General features: G+C 55.7%; 1 protein-coding gene across 3 annotated transcripts in view; it reads left to right on the top strand.

Moving 5' to 3' along the window:
- ALPL (alkaline phosphatase, biomineralization associated) overlaps window positions 1–14,890 on the top strand; it is a 58,969-nt gene extending 44,079 nt beyond the window's left edge. For all 3 annotated transcript variants that reach the window (XM_045476006.1, XM_045476005.1, XM_045476004.1), the window contains exons 5-12: window positions 1,076–1,250; window positions 2,021–2,196; window positions 5,873–6,016; window positions 7,945–8,014; window positions 10,335–10,469; window positions 12,416–12,607; window positions 13,054–13,173; window positions 13,916–14,890. In XM_045476006.1, the coding sequence (XP_045331962.1) occupies window positions 1,076–1,250; window positions 2,021–2,196; window positions 5,873–6,016; window positions 7,945–8,014; window positions 10,335–10,469; window positions 12,416–12,607; window positions 13,054–13,173; window positions 13,916–14,181 (1,278 nt within the window). In that variant the 3' untranslated portion in view covers window positions 14,182–14,890. The remainder of the gene's footprint in view (window positions 1–1,075; window positions 1,251–2,020; window positions 2,197–5,872; window positions 6,017–7,944; window positions 8,015–10,334; window positions 10,470–12,415; window positions 12,608–13,053; window positions 13,174–13,915) is intronic.
- Window positions 14,891–16,398: the final 1,508 nt, after the last annotated feature.

The following is a 16,398-nucleotide window of genomic DNA, read 5'->3' on the forward strand; positions in this document are numbered from 1 at the left end:
CCACGGCCCCCCCCCCCCCCCCCCCCCCGTGAAATGGGCATGGCAGCAGCTGCTTCCCGAGACTTTATTTTGAGGGTTTTAGTCATTGATTTAAAAATCAATTGAAGTATGAAGCGCACAGAGGAGAGCGTGCGTGCGCCAGCGTATAAACCGCACGTGTTCGTATGACCAGCGTCCAGGCTGCGACACTGAACGCGACAGCCGCCGAGAGTCCCCCAGCTCTCCTCCAGTCCCTCGTTCCACCCCCCACCCGACGCCCACTGGCTTCCTACACCGCAGATGAGCTGCCGTGCTTTTGTCCTTGCTGTCGACGGAATCGCGGTTTATATGCTTCCGCGCCGGATCCGTTGTGTTCGTTCTCTCCCCAGGCGCCTCCGGAAGTGAATTAGATTTCTCCCTATGGCTCTTGCTGCTGGGGTCGTAGGGGCTGGTGCTGGTGGTGCTCTGTGATGCTGATCCTCTGGACCCTCTGGGTCAGGCCCAGGGCTCACTGCTGAGGGAATGGCAGGGCCTGGAATGTTTTCCGTGGCTCTCAGGCTGGTGGGAAGGAAGACACGGGCAAATAGTTTCAGGGTCTCAGCTAGAAGTCTGAATGGGGGAGAGGGGCTCTTCCCCATTTCCTCCGTTCTAGATCTTGCTTCTCTTCCCTTTTCCTTCCTTTTCCCCAGCCTCCCTCACCTCACTTTTTCAAGAACTCAGCAGCCCTGTCGCCCCCTCCTTACCCCCCCTTCCCTGCCGCTCCGGGACTTACTTGCTTCCCCCTCCCCGTTGCTGGCTCCCATAGCCCAGACCCGGAGGGAGGCCTGAGTGACCAGCCCCCACTCCTCTGCATGTTGGAGGGTTGTATTCGCCTCTTCCTGCTGCCCTCGCTGCCAGGGCACAGGGAGTAGGGGCAGGAAGCTGGCAGCCAGGTGATGCTGTGGCTCTGGGGGGACCTTGCAGGTAGCAGGGCTCAGCCAAGGCCATAGGAGGCCTCTGTCTCTATCATGCCCCAGCCCCCACGGTGTGTGTGGGGGTGATGTGAAGGCCACCAGCAAGGCCCGGCCAACTCCTGCCCCTCCTTTCCCACCTGCAGACATACAACACCAACGCTCAGGTCCCGGACAGTGCAGGCACCGCCACCGCCTACTTATGTGGGGTCAAGGCCAACGAGGGCACCGTGGGGGTGAGCGCAGCCACCCAGCGAACCCAGTGCAACACAACTCAGGGGAACGAAGTCACCTCCATCCTGCGCTGGGCCAAGGACTCTGGTGAGTGGGGGTAGTGGCAGGGAATGGGACCCAGCTGTATTTGGGCCTCAGTCTGCCCCACTGTATAATGGGGAGAGGGCAGAGAAAGATGCTTTCCAGGGATCTTCCAGCTTTGATGTCTGGGCATCTGTGAGATATTCACGGGACCCCTTCCATGACAGGGTGGGCTAGTGGCTTAGGGGGTTACTCAGCTGTGGTTCTGGTCCCGGCTCATTTCCCTGAGTCTATTTATTTGAGTATAAAACGAGCATGAAAACCTTGCCCTCTCATACATCTGGTGTGAGGAAAAGGTAAGGGACGTAGCCCGGTGGGAGTTCAGTGTCTACTTCTCCCTTCTTCTCCCTGGAAGCAGGGGAGGCCCTGGCCCGTGTCCCAGGACCTCTGGGGTCAGAGTATGAGGCTGACTGGGAAAGTGACAGAGCCACACCACCTGAGGGCCCCTAGGAGAGCCCCCGTGTTCTTGCAGGGGACCCAGGCAGGGTCCGTGGGGTGTGTGATGGAGGGGAGGATTCTGGCCCAGGCGCTCACAGCTTGAGGGCTCTCAAGAAGGGGAGGGCCACAGAGGCAGAGTGTCTGAGCTGTGCTGCCCAGATATTCAGAAGCCACCACTCCCCCTACCAACCCCTTCCTTCAGTACTGGTGGGGAGACTGAGGCCCAGGCAGTCTGTTGAACTGACGGGAAGCCAGTCTTTAGTCAGGAGAGGGAGGGAGAAGACAGCTGGGACACCCCCATTCCCAGACAAAGCCAACTGTCCTCTCCCGCACCCCAGGCAAATCTGTGGGCATTGTGACCACCACGAGAGTGAACCACGCCACCCCCAGTGCCGCCTACGCCCACTCTGCTGACCGCGACTGGTACTCAGACAACGAGATGCCCCCGGAGGCCCTGAGTCAGGGCTGCAAGGACATCGCCTACCAGCTCATGCACAACGTCAGGGACATCGAGGCGAGTGTGGGGGTGCAGCTCAATCGGGCACGGGCGGGCTTGTGAGGCCGGGCCTCCGGTGGGCCTCGGGCCTTGGGCCTCAGGCCTCTGCTGGCTCAGGAAAAGCAGCTCGGCCTGGCTCCCCACACACCTGGGAGGCTCCCAGCCCATTAGGGGATTTGCGGTTGGGGCAGGGAAGCGCTGGAAGCTGTCTCCGCGGTGGGGCCGAGGGATAAACCCTGATGTGGCTATACCACCACACCCCAAGAATCAGGCGCCCAGGGATTATTCTGTAAATTGGAATCTGGCGCTGCACCACCAGCCCCCCACCCCCACACGGGGAGGTAGGGGTGACACAGTGGCCATCTGAGGGGAGTACCTGCCCTGCACACTCACACGTGCACTGACAGGCGCGTGTCCCACACACTCAACTAGCGAACCCAGAGAAAGGGTGGTGTGGGCCGTGGTTAGCACAAGCTCTCGTTTTTAAACTTCCTGGCTTCAAATCCTTGCTAGCTGTGTGACCCTGGGTCAGTTGCTTAACCTCTATACCCATTCCTTTTATGGCCCGTTTGTAAAACGTACCTAACTTGTAAGCCCATTGAGAGATCCAAATAAAATAATCCCTCAGAGTTGAGTAAGTCCTGACACCTAGTGAGGGCTCAGAAAGTGCTAGCCTTATGCACGAGCTGCATACCCCTGCCCTGCAGCATAGCTTCGGCAGACTGAGCAGGCTTAGGCATGCAGGTGCACACCTACAGCCCAGATACTGTCCACGTGGTGCTCAGAGGGGTCCCTACTCTGTTCTTACATGAGAACGGCCAGCTGTTCTTTTCTTAGGCTCTTGTTACCCCACTGCTGGGGTCTGGTGAGGGGGCGAGGGGACTTTAGCTCCCTGAGCCTAAAATGGGGTTTCGGCGAGGCTCAAAGGAAGCCCCCGGGTCCCACCTACCCCTCACCTGCTTCTACCACCACCAGACACCAGCCAGTTTGCATTGGCTCCCAGACCTGCCTCTGTCCCCCATGCAATGCTTCCCCCCAGCCTCCAAGGCCCTTCTACCCACCCATGACTTCCTTTTCCCAGGCAGTGGGTTGAGCACCCCATTTCAGGACCAACAGTCCCGTTGATCCCTCCTCGTGAACCTGTATCTGTATCTGAGCCTCTGTCCTGGTTTTGGCTCCACCTGACGTGCATCCTGGGGCAAGCTGCTTCTCCTTCCTGAGCCTCAGTTTCCCCACCTGTGCAACAAGAATAGACAGCCCCACCTGCCCCCTCCCGGGGCCGCTGGAGGCCGAGATGAGGTCATGGATGTGAGAACATTTGTTGTACAAGTGCAGGGTGTAATTACGGGGCTGCTCCTTGGGGAGATGTGCCAGGAACAGCCAGAGAGGGGGACAGGAGCTTAGGGAAGAGTTCTCTGTGGGGTGAGGGTGGACGGGGGTCCTCAGGCCACCGGGGCGTCAGCTGGGGCATGAGTGAAGAGGTGGGCCAGGGTGAAGACTGCCCTCCTTCCTCTCTCCTCTTGCCCTTTTCCTTCCCGTCTGCTCCTGCATCTCAACCTTCCCAAAGCCCCCCAGCCCCCCGGCTGCACATGAAACACAACTCCTGGTGTCCGCCCTGAAAATAAATATCTTTTGCTAAAAAAAAAAAAGGAAAGAAAGAAAGAAAGACACAAACCCAAACCCCAAAGCCAAACAGCAAGTCTGTTATTTGGGAGTTTAATGAGCGTGTGAAGTCCCTGCTGGGGCTGGAAATGATGAGGCTCCAGGCAAGAAGATTGGGGGCTTCATTTTCCACTCTGAAAATGCCAAGGGGTCAGGTTCTGTGGGAACAGGGGTGGGGAGCCGGGGCCGGTGACCCGGGGTCCCCTCTCCTTCCTCTCGCAGCCTGCCCTGCCCCCAGAGCTCCTGGCTGGGGCTGGCAGTGAGGAACTCGCCTCTCTGGAAGTACTCTGATATCCCACTACTTCTGCTAGCGAGAACACTGCCCACTGGGGCTGCACCCGGGTGCTGGGACTATATCGCATCACTGCATTTCCTTCCGTAGCAATCCGGTGGGTGGTTGTTACTTCCATTTTACAGATAAGGAAACCGAGGCTCAGAGAGGTGAAGTGACCGGCCCTTGGTCAGTAAGCAATAGAGTCAGAGTCAAACCCAAGTTGGACTTCCAAGCCCATGCCCTTTCCAGCTCCCCGTGACCCAGGGTGGCCGCGGGTGCCATCCCCACCTCCACCGTCGGCCCGGACCCCTGGGTTCTGAGGAGGGAATGAAGCGGAAGGGCGAGAACAGTACTAGGAAATGCCAGGCCTGGGACAGTGGAGCTGAGGCCAGCCATGGCCGGGTTCTGCTCTCCCAAGGTGTTGAGGGGCGGCGGCCTGGCCTGGCGCCCGCGGTGACAGGAGGACACCGGTGTGGCGGTCACCGCAGGCGGCGGCTGTTATGTTCTTGGCCCCATTTTAAAAATAGTCAGGACTTCAAACATGGACTCCCAAGGAAAACAAACAGTCCCGCGTCCGTCCGCCCGCGCACGCCAGCCGTGGTGAGTAAAATTAGCCTGGCGGGGACTACACAGACGTGAGCACTGGCCACTGTTTGCCCAGCCTTCCAGCTGGGCTGTCCCGAGACCTCCCTGGCAGAGGCCTCTCGCCTGTGGCATTCTGTCTCCCACAGGGGAGAGGAGGCTCTTGGAGGCCCTGTCCTCGGCCCTGCAGATGCACCAGGGTCCCAGTGCTGGGGTCAGGGAAGCCTCACGATCAAATCCTGGCCGTGTCCCTTACTGTGTGGCCTTAGGGGAGAAAGATGACATTTCTGTTCCCCTTTCTTTAGTTGGAAAATGGGGACACAGGTTCCCCTGCAGCCTTGGTATGAAGTGGATTAAGATAATGTATCTGAAGGGGCACCTGAGTGGCTCAGTTGGTTGAGCGTCCGACTTCAGCTCGGGTCATGATCTCGCGGTTCATGGGTTTGAGCCCGCGTCGGGCTCTGTGCTGACAGCTCGGAACCTGGAGCCTTGCTTCCGATTCTGTGTCTCCCTCTTTCTCTGCCCCTCCCCCGCTCACTCTGTGTGTCTCTCTCTCTCTCTCTCTCAAAAATAAACATTTTAAAAAGGTAAAAAAAAAAAAATGTACCTGGAGTGTTTAGTACCTGACATGCAGTTAGTGCTCTGTAGACGTGTTATCTTATGCAAGTGGGAGCTGAGTCAGGCTTCTGGAAAACCAAGTAGGAGAAGTTACCAGTACCTCTAGTATTTCACCCAGAAGCCCCAAACCATGGTCTCAATAGACTCATGATTTCATCTCCCCGCTTGGAAAAGCAGAGGCTCAGGGCAGGCAGTGTGGACTGGAACCAAGACTCTCCAAGCTGGAGGGGCACGTGGGTGACTCAGTCGGTTAAGCGTCCGACTTCGGCTCGGGTCATGATCTCACGGTTTGTGGGTTCGAGCCCCGCATCGGGCTCTGTGCTGACAGCTTGGAGCCTGGAGCTTGCTTCGGATTCTGTGCCTCCTTTTTCTCTCTGCCCCTCCCCCACTTGTGCTCTGTCTCTATCAAAAATAAATAAATGTAAAAAAAATAAAAAATAAAAAAATAAAAAAAGACTCTCTAAGCTGGAGAAGCAGTCACACTATTCCCGGTGCCTTTAGGAGCCCAGCTCTTGAGGCTTGGAACCCTGGGGTACTGATGTTTCCTGTCCCCTTTAGGTGATCATGGGGGGTGGCCGGAAGTACATGTTCCCCAAGAATAGAACCGATGTGGAGTATGAGATGGACGAGAAGGCCAGGGGCACGAGGCTGGACGGCCTGAACCTCGTTGACATCTGGAAAAGCTTCAAACCGAGACACAAGGTAACCCATTGAGGGGCCAGGTGGCTTCAGGAATGGGGCTCTGGGGAACCTCTCTCTGAATCTCAGTTTGTTTCTTCCTCTGTAAGTGGGGGGGTCATAATTCTTACCTTGAGGGGCTCCAATGATCTAACAGATACATGAATGGCACATAATACATGCTCAATTAATCCCTTCAGAGGAGGGCACCCAGGAGAACTAGGCAGTGAAGAGAGGGGGCCAGAGAGTCACCTGCATGGACATTGAGGCCACTTGAGCCCCTACTGTGTGTGGGACCCCTCGCCGGGCATGAATTCCAAGGGATGAATCAGATGGTCAAAGGAATGTGGATCTCTGTGTGCTTGGATGGCTGGAAGCCCAGGACCTACGGGAACCCAGAGGGGACAGACCACAGGGAGGGGCTGAGAAGCCTTGAGGAGGAGGAGGAGTAGAGGAGGAGGTGGCAGGAAGGGGAGGGTGCGAGCCACGGTGGGAGGTGGAAGCCGTCCATCTTGAGTTGGCTTTGGCCCTGGTGAGGGCACGTGCTGGGGACGGGAGGCTGGAGCGTTGGAAAGGCCTGAGCGCTGGCTCCCTGGAGTGGTTCTGGCAGCCGCTGGGCCTGGGGCAGCTGGGGTCTGGAAATGACTGTGGTCAGGGCTGAAGACAGTGGGGAGCAGCCTGGGAGCCACTTTGATGTCACTCTGGGGTTGGGTTTCTGAGGGTTCCAGGACCGGCCCCCAGGGAGGCCTTGTGGGATGGGGCTGGGCCAAGAGTGAGGTGGAGGCAGGGGCCTAGGGATGGCCCCCACAGGGTAGATGAGGGTGGGACTGAGCCGCTTTGAACCTTTTCTGTTCCTCTGAGTCAGCTCTGGCCGGGCCGAGCCAGAGAGATACTGCCCCTCTCAGCCTCAGTTTCTTTGTGCGGGACATGGGGCTAGGATTTAGTCCTTCTGGCCTGGGCAGGTGCTTAACCCTGGAGCTCAATCTAGACTCCAAGAGGGAGAGACAGGACCCACACCAGTCAACGGACAGGGTGTCCCTGTGGGTTCCCAGGTAGGCCATACATACCTCGAAAATCATGCCTGAACAGTGGATGCTGAAGTCAGACTCCCAGTGGCTCTGTCATCTGTGACTCAGTATCCTTGTCTGCAAAATGGGAATAACAGTATCTCCCTCGTAGGGCTGACGTGAGACCTGAATGAGGTAACACAGGAGAACCAGCTCAGCAAAGCGGGGGTGGGGAACCCCACTTCCTCAGCCTTCCCGCCCTCCTTCCCTAACAGTCACTGAGGCTCCGAAACCACAGATCCCAATGCCATTGCCCAGAGAAGGCAAGGGGCTGTCCTGAGGATGCACAGCTGAGTCCTGGCGGTACTGTAGCCCCTGGCTCTGGTGCTGAGTGGTGACATCTCCAGTTAAGTCAGCCAGCCTCTTCCTGTGGCCTCTGTCCTGGGGAAGCAGCACTTCCTTTATCAGCCTCTTAGATGAGGTTGCTGGGGGAGACCTAGGGTTTCACTTCCTCCTTAGCTCTCCACAGCTTCTAGAACACACACAGCCCACACACCTCAGTGGGTGCTCAAGGCCCCTGGTGACCTGCACCTTCCTCTTCTTGGCTCCATGATCCCTCCCTGCTATTTGAAACTCTCCTCCCTGACCCCAGGCTGATCGATGGCTTCTTGTCCTCCAGGGCCCCATTAGGACATCACCTCCACCAGGAGGCCCTCCCTGATCCTGCCTCTGGGCCCACAGTGCCCCTGGTCTCTTGGAATTCTCTTCCCTTGCATTAGAATTGCCTATATGTCATTTCTTGAAGGCAGAGATGGGAGGTCCTCAGGGAGGGGTTAGTAAATGACTGAAGGAAACAAATACGTGCCCCGGTCCCTGAGACCCACTGGGCTCAGTCCTCCCAACCCCCCCAGCTCCCACGTGGCTGACACTGGCCTTTCCTCCTAGCACTCCCACTATGTCTGGAACCGCACCGAACTCCTGACCCTTGACCCCTACAGCGTGGACTACCTCTTGGGTAAGTGGAGGGTGTGGAGTAGGGGACACCCAGCTGGGTGCCCTGGGGCTGGGGCTGTGAGTCCAGCACCTGAGGGGCCAAGGTCCCAGCCCTCCCTCTACTTAGGGACCTTTGCTCTCAGGTCGAGGACCTGGGAGAGGTGAGGAGGGGGGTCTGGTTCATAGAACTGGGCCTGAAATCTGCTGGCTGTGCAAAGTGAATGGTTCCGTTGAGCACAAAGGGAAAGTAACGTTCAGGTTGGGGAAGGGACCTGTGGCATCCCACTCAGCTCATTAACATCAGGGCCCAGGTAAATCCAAACCCCGGCTGGGGCAGGAGGCCTGGAGCCAGCCCTGCTGTGTGGCCAGGGCAGAAGCCAGCCGGGTTGTTTCTGCTGGTCTTGACTGGGGGATGTCCCCCGGGGAGTGGAGAGCCAGGGCCCTGGTGAGGTGGAATGAGGCCCTGAGCACCACCACACCGACACCTGGGTCCCCTTTCCCACCTGGCTGCTGTGCCCAGTGAGTGGTGGCAAAATTTCCTACAAACCTTTTCCAAAGAGCACACCTCTAGGTCCTGGGTGTGTCATTGGAGGTTATGGGCTCAAAGCTGGGCACCTGGGAGGATCCCCTAGACAGACCACACACGCACAGCCCCTCTGCTTGCCTGGGTCACACAGCACACACCCTATAGCACACACAGGTGTGTAGAGTTATACATGTTCCCATGCAGCACAACAGGCCCACTCATGGATCTTAGAGCCAGAGTGCTGGGTTCAAATCCCACTCTACCACATATGAGCTCTGCAACCTTGAGCGGGTGGTTTCTCCTTTCAGCGCCTCAGTTTTCTCTTCTGTAAAGTAGGAATAGTGTAAAATGAGGCTAATGATGGGGCCTACCTCAGGGCTGCCATGAGTACCCGTGAGCCAATGCACTGTGTAAATTACTTGTTGGGGCGACTGGGGGGCTCGGTTGGTTGAGCAACCGACCGACTTTGGCTCAGATCATGACCTCGCCATTCTGGAGTTCGAGCCCCGCCTCGGGCTCTGTGCTAACAGCTCAGAGCCTGGAGCCTGTTTTGGATTCTGTGTCTCCCTCTCTCTCTGCCCCTCCTCCACTCATGCTCTGTCTGTCTGTCTGTCTCTCTCTCTCACAAATAAACATTTAAATAATAAATAAATAAATTACTTGTTACCGTGTAGCAAACGATCTCCAAAGTTAACAGTTTAAAATACGAGTTAACATTATTACTTCACGCAGTTTCTTGGGGTCCGGAATTTGGGAGCAGCTCCACTGGGTCTCCCATGAGGTTGCAGTCATCCAAAGGCTTGACTGGGGCTGGGGCTTCCGTAATGGCTCACTCCTAAGGTTTGCAAGTTGGCGCAGGCTGTTGTCAGGAAGCTTCAGTTCCTTGCCACGTGGAGCTCTCCATAGAATTGCTGAAGTGTCCTTATAACATGGCAGCTGGCCTCCCTCAGAAGAGTATGCACGGCTAAGGCTGTAATATTTTATGCCCTGGCCTGGAAGTCACATACCATCATGTCTGCAGTATTCTGTTGGACACACAGGATAGTCTTGGTGTGGGAGGGGACACACAAGGGGGTGAATTCCAGAAGACGGGGACCATTGGGTGCCATCTTGGAGGCTGGCACCTATGTGCTTCCAAAGCACTTAGGATGGCCTGTGGCACACGGTGAGCATTCTGTTCATTAGAGCTCTTGCTTGACTGTGCCCCCACTCACAGAAGGGGTAAGGTGTTCTAAAAGAACATCCAGGACTAGAAATACCACCCCGGTACATGTGGAATCTTGTGACATGGTCAAAGAATGGATCAGTCTTATTTCACAAGTGAGGAAACCAAGACGTGAGCCAAACCTTCTACCATTTTACCACACAGGACACTATACCCTTCACACCTGACCTGTAAATGACGCGTAGGTGCACACGCAATCTGCCCCATTGAATCCGTGCCCTCAGCCTGGGGGCTGTGGTGCCATGCCTGGAGGCCTTCAGGCTTGGGGCTGGGCTGATGGGCTTAAGTCCCAGATCTCCCACTTAGCAGCCAAAGACACCAAGCTACTGAGCACCAGTGCCTCAGTCTCCTTCTCTGTAAAATGGACTTCGGTGAGCCCTTCCCCATAGTGTGGCTGCAAAGGTAAAAGGAGGCGTGTTCTCAAAGCACTGGGCACATGTGGGCCCACAGGAGCTTCCCCCCGCCCCCCTGCTTGCTCTCACCCCAAGCTGTATGCGCCCAACCTGTGTTCCCTGAGATAGCCCGGGCTCCTTCGGGGCCCTCCTTGCAGAGTCATGAGAACTCACCATCCATATTGTCCTGTGTCCTCAGGTCTCTTTGAGCCGGGGGACATGCAGTACGAGCTGAATAGGAACAGCACGACTGACCCGTCACTCTCCGAGATGGTGGAGATTGCCATCAAGATCCTGAGCAAGAACCCCAAAGGCTTCTTCTTGCTGGTGGAAGGTAGGGCCCCAGGCTTGGCCTCAGGGCCACTTCCCTGGGAGCTTCCTGGGGTCGGGGGATGGGGTAGACAGCTGTCTACTTTTGGGGAGAAGGAGATTCCTTTTGGGGAAGATGGGGTACGCAGGGTGTTGAAGCCCCCAGCCCAGCAAGCCGTTCTCCTTTGGGCCTGAGGATGGCCCATCAGGCTGACTAGTCCAAGAAGACTTCCCAGGAGCCTTCCTTTTGGGGGTCCCTCCCCGAGGCCCCTGAACTTCACTCCTTCCAAAAGACAAATTAGTAGGCCCTGATGGACCCCCCTGCATCTGAGCGGCTGCCTGGCTGGGCTCAAGGAACAGGCCCGGGGTCCTCGTCCACACACGCCCATCAGTCTGCGGGAGCCCTCAGCTGGATGGTGCGTATCTGCCATTCCTAGGCACGTGTGGGGCCAGCGTCAGATTTGTGAGTCCTGTGCCTGAAAGGAGACCCAGGGCAGGCCCTGGGATGTCCTGGGTCCCCCAGATTGGGACAGCCAGAACTTTGGGGATTGGCAGTGCTGCGTGCCAACGTTCACAGGGTTTCCCAGCGCTGATGGGAAGCACTGGAGTCGGGCTTGTGTTCTTTGCTGCTGCGGCCTCTACCTGTACATTTCTGTAAAATGAGGCCAAAAATAGTCTTCGAAGTGTTATTAGCATCCATTGCGTTCAGAGACATAAAGTACTTGGAACAGGGCCCAGCAGAGAATAAATCTTCCGTGTTTCTATTATTATCATTATTATGATTACACAATAGCTAAGTCAATAACAATAGGAAGTGTGAGGAAGTGATAAAGTTTCCGGAATCTTCCAAAGTTCTAATAGCCATTGTCTTCTGTGGTTCCTGATGTTGCCTCACTGAACTCTAGAGGTACACACACACACACACACACACACACTTGCACATATACTCTCACCACACATATACACACACTCAGGCCCCTCTGCCTTCCAGAGGCCAGTGGCAGCCAAGCCGGCTTGGCCGCTTTCTCGCCAAACCCCAGGGTTCCCACTTAAGCATGGCAGGTCTCAGCCTGGCCTGAACAGGCCTCTGACGCCAAGGACCCAGCCAGGAACCAATGGTGGTGAGCACAGGCTCCCCTGGGAGCATTTCTCTTTGTGACTGCTCCCAGAGCCACAACAAAGGGAGGACCCACCCTGCCAGCCTGCCAGGCCAGAGTGGTGAGGCTCAGGCCAGTGGGAAGGGAGGGCGGCCAGGCCGCCCCGGCTCAGGACCCTCAGAGTTGGGAGTGTCCACTCAGGCATCCTTCTGTTAGAGACAAGGAGGGGTCCCCTCAGGTCATGTAGCCCTGAGCCATGACCTTTAAAGCCAGGCTCAAAGCCAAGCATCTTGCGCTCATATAGGAGAGGCGGCACAGGATCCAGGCTTCAGAGGCCTTTATGAAGGCTTGCCACGGGCACTGAGAATGAGAGTCATGCCTGAATTCAAATCCCGCTACTCCCACCTTGGTCGCGTCACTTCTGCCCCCAGGCCTCATTTGCTCCATCTGTAAATGGGGCCGATTGTGCCCATTTCTGCCCAGGATTGTTGTTACGGGGAAATAAGACACCGGCTTGTTGTGCCTGGCACTCGGTAGGACCTCAGGCTTGCTGGTTCCCTTCTCTGTCTGAGGTCTCAGACTCCTTCAAGCAGCTGAAGATGCTGCACTGAGAGCCCCATGGGGTCACAGACAGAGCACAAAGTTTTCAGTCAGGTGGATCTGGCTTTGCTCTCTCCGTGCATGAGCCCTTGGTCTACAGCCTACCTTCTCTGAGCCGCTGTAAAGGTTGAATGCCGCATAAAGTGCCTGGCGTGGTACACGGCGCATGGCAGTTCCCCATCAAAGAAAGGTTAATCCAGCAGTAGTGTGGCGGGGCCTGGGGGCACCCATCTTCCGTCCCCTTCACCCGAGCCCTCTGCCTCGGTGTCTCAAGGAGGCAGGATTGACCACGGGCATCATGAGGGCAAGGCCAAGCAGGCGCTGCATGAGGCAGTAGAGATGGACCAGGCGATTGGACGGGCAGGCGCCATGACGTCCGTGGAAGACACGCTGACCATCGTCACTGCAGACCACTCCCATGTCTTCACTTTCGGCGGGTATACCCCCCGTGGCAACTCTATCTTTGGTAGGTGGGCCTCTGTTGGGTTGGACACCGGGCACTCCCAGGGCTGCCCGTCTGGGAGCAGGCGCAGGGTGGGAGAGCCAGCAAGCTCGGGGCCTGGTCCGTGTGGGATCCATGAGAATTGGGTAGGACAGAGAAGTTACGGATGGGTGGGGGGTGTAGGGTCAAGTGCATGCGTGGGTGGATGGGTGGCTACCTGTGTGATGGGTGGATAGAAGAATGAGAGGATGGATGGATGGACTGGTGAGGGCTGGGTGGATGGACAGACGGACAGGTGGAACACCAGATGAGGGGGATGTGGGCACAGTGAAAACTGAGGGGTGGTTAGTTGGAAGTAAGCCAGGTTTAGAAGGTGGCTTCATGGAGTAGTTCAAAGGGGACTTGAGGGTTGCCAGGCTGAGGCTTGGGGGACTCCAACATGACTCCGGGGCCAATGCCTTTCTGTGCAGGTCTGGCCCCCATGGTGAGTGACACAGATAAGAAGCCCTTCACCTCCATCCTGTATGGCAATGGGCCTGGCTACAAGGTAGTAGGTGGTGAGCGAGAGAACGTCTCCATGGTGGACTACGGTGAGATGGTCAAAGTCCAGAGCTGGGAGGGGACACGGTGCCCCTTGGGGATGGGCTTGGGAACCCTGCAGGCTCCCTGTAGGAGACCCCAAGGTCAGGGGTCTCCTAAGAGCCAGGACTTGAGTCAGAGCAATCCCAGTTCAAACCCCCTTGTACAATTGAGCAGCTCTGTGACCTTGGGCATGCAGCGTGGTCTTCCCCAGCTTCCCTTTCCTCCTTAAAAGAATTCTAGCTCCCAAGGTTGTCTGAAGGACTAACTGGGTCTGAGGAGCTTCGTGTAGTGCCCGGCACATGCAGGTGCCTGCTATGTTACACTGCCATCTTTATGGGCTATATAATATTCCAAAATCCGAGCCTTCTCAGTGTATTCATCTGGTTCCCTCCTGTTGAATATTCATTTGCTCATGATGGCCCCAGTAGCCCATGGGGGTCTAACTGTGCAGCCAATGGTAGGAGGCTCTCCCGGGTTGACTGTTCCCTTCTAATTGAAACAGCCCAGCTGAGGTTGATTTTTCTCTTCTGGGGGTTGAGGGTACAGGCTTCTGTGTCAGAACGGACTCAGGCCCAAATCCCGTGGCCTTACACAAAATGACTTCCCGGCACTGAGCCTCGGTTTCCTCCTCTATGAAACGAGGGCACGTGAACCAGCCTGAAAGAGCGGGGGGGGGGGGGGGGGGGGGAAGTGGCTGCAGACTGCCAGTCCCCTGGCAGGCTCTCAGCAAGTGTTTCTTCTGGCCCACAGCTCACAACAACTACCAGGCGCAGTCTGCTGTGCCCCTGCGCCATGAGACCCACGGTGGGGAGGACGTGGCGGTCTTCGCCAAGGGTCCCATGGCGCACCTGCTACATGGCGTCCACGAGCAGAACTACATTCCCCACGTGATGGCTTACGCGGCCTGCATCGGTGCCAACCTTGACCACTGTGCCTCGGCCAGCTCGGCAGGTGGCCCTTCACCAGGTCCCCTGTTCCTCCTGCTGGCCCTGCCCTCCTTGGGCATCCTGTTCTGAGGGCCCGCGGCCCAGGCACCCACTAGCCTATGACAGATGGCCAGCCTCCCTCTCTCAGCACTGCCCACCACCTGGGAGCCCACACCTCAAGGGCTGGGGAGGCAGGGGGCCTTCACAGCCTCAACAGCTGCCAGAAAGAGGACCCAGGAAACCAAAGTCTGCTGCCCGCCTCGCTCCCCTCTGGAATCCTCCACTGGCACCAGACCCATTCCTGGCCTCCGGCCTCTGCTCCCTCCCTGCTGCCCCTTTGGCCAACAGAGTAGGTTTCTCTTGGGCAGGCAGAGAACACAGACTGCCGAAATTCTCAAAGCATCTTATTTTTCTAGCAAACATATTTCTCCAGGCCTGGAGGCCCCGAAGCTTCCATGGAACATTCCGGATCTGACCTTCCCACTCCCCTCCCCTCTTGGAACCACCAGGCCCCATCATGCTCATGATCCTACCCGCAGGGGAGACCGAGTCCTTCCCTGCAGGATGGGGGTTTGCTCACTCATTCCGAGGCCGCCAGGGGCTCCCAGGAAGTAAACTGGGACTGGCCATCCAACCCCAGGGTGGCCGGACACTTCCCAGCTCTTAACACGCACGCCCACTCCTCTCTGAAGCGACACCCCTGTTTGGAACGGCAAAAAAATTTTTTTTTTCTCTTTTTGGTGTTGGTTAAAAGGGAACACAAGACATTTAAATAAAACTTTCCAAACATTTCTGAGGATAGAACTGAGTCTTTGTGGTCAGTGAGGAAGAGAATGAAACAAGCTTGTTTCTCTGGGAAGAATTGGACTCCGGGCCCAGGAGGGCAGATGGAGTCCGGCGGGGAGGAAAGGGCGTCCTGCTGACCCGGGGGCTTCTTCACTCGTTACCTGTGTGACTTTGGACAAACTGCTTTGTATCTCCGTGTCTCCGTCTTCTTAGCTATAGAATGGGACGCAGTCCAGTCTGGGTTGCTATGAGAGAAAAGTATGCCTCTGGGCCCTGAAACTCACAGCAAGAAGGCCTTCAAGGGCCCTGTGACACCCTTGCCACACAGCTCCGACAGAGCTCCGTGTCCTGGTCCAGTGGAGCTGTTCGTTCATTCGTTCATTCATTCATTCATCCAGCAAATTCAGTTGACCCTTGAACAAGACAGGTTTAAATTGCATGGGTCCACTTACATGCAGATTTTTTGGGGATAAAGACAGGAAATGTATTTTCCTTAAGACTTTCTTTTCTTTTTTTTAAAGATGATACTTTTTTTTTATGTATTTATTTTGAGAGAGAGAGAGAGAGAGAGGGGGGAAGGGGCAGAGAGAGAGGGAGACAGAGAATCCCAAATAGCCTCCATGCTGTCAGCGCAGAGCCTGATGTAGGACTCGATCTCACGAACTGTGAGATCATGACCTGAGCCGAAATTAAGAGTGGGATGCTCAACCCATTGAACCACCCAGGTGCCCCTCCTTATGTTTTTTTTTTTTAATAACATTTCTTTTTCTCTAGCTTACTTTATTGTAAGAATATAGTATACGGTGCATATAATATCAAATATGTCAATTGTTAACATATTTATTTTAACATAATACAACATAAATATGTTAACAGTTAATTGACCGTTTTATGTTATCAGTAAGGCTTCCAGTCTTTAGGAGGCTATTTGCTAAATTTGGGGAGGGGGTCACAAATTATACACGGATGTTTTACTGCGCAGGGGGTTGGTGCCCCTAACGCTCATGTTCAAGGGTTAATTGTGTTGAGTAGGTGCCAGGCACCAGACCAGGTCTTAGGAATTTTGTGGCAAACAACACAGACATGCTCCTTGCCTTCACAGAGATTCAGCCTAGCTTGGCGATGGTGATCTTTCCATTCCTGATTATCTGGCCTGAGAACTGGGCTCAGGATTGCACCTGATATTGGGTATACAGGGTTCTCCAAGTCTGCTCCTTGCCTCATTGGAATGATAGTCCCTATAAAGGTAATAATCATAATCGTAAACATTGAACACTTACCAGCTGACAAGCTCTGCTTGGTGATTTATATGGATTCAGTTCATTTGATCCTCACTAGGAAGTAGGCCCCTGTCATCCACATTTATAGATTAAGGAAGCCGAGGGTGCAAGGCGTGGTGTGATTGCTCAAGGTCCCCAGGTTGTGGGGCTGGGATTTGAATCCACGTACATCCGATTCCAAAACCCCTATACTTAATGACATCCTTTGTTTATAATACGTTTCCGACTTCCTGACAACATT

The sequence above is a fragment of the Leopardus geoffroyi genome, chromosome C1 (genome assembly GCF_018350155.1).
Source record: "Leopardus geoffroyi isolate Oge1 chromosome C1, O.geoffroyi_Oge1_pat1.0, whole genome shotgun sequence".
Classification (NCBI taxonomy): Eukaryota; Metazoa; Chordata; class Mammalia; order Carnivora; family Felidae; genus Leopardus; species Leopardus geoffroyi.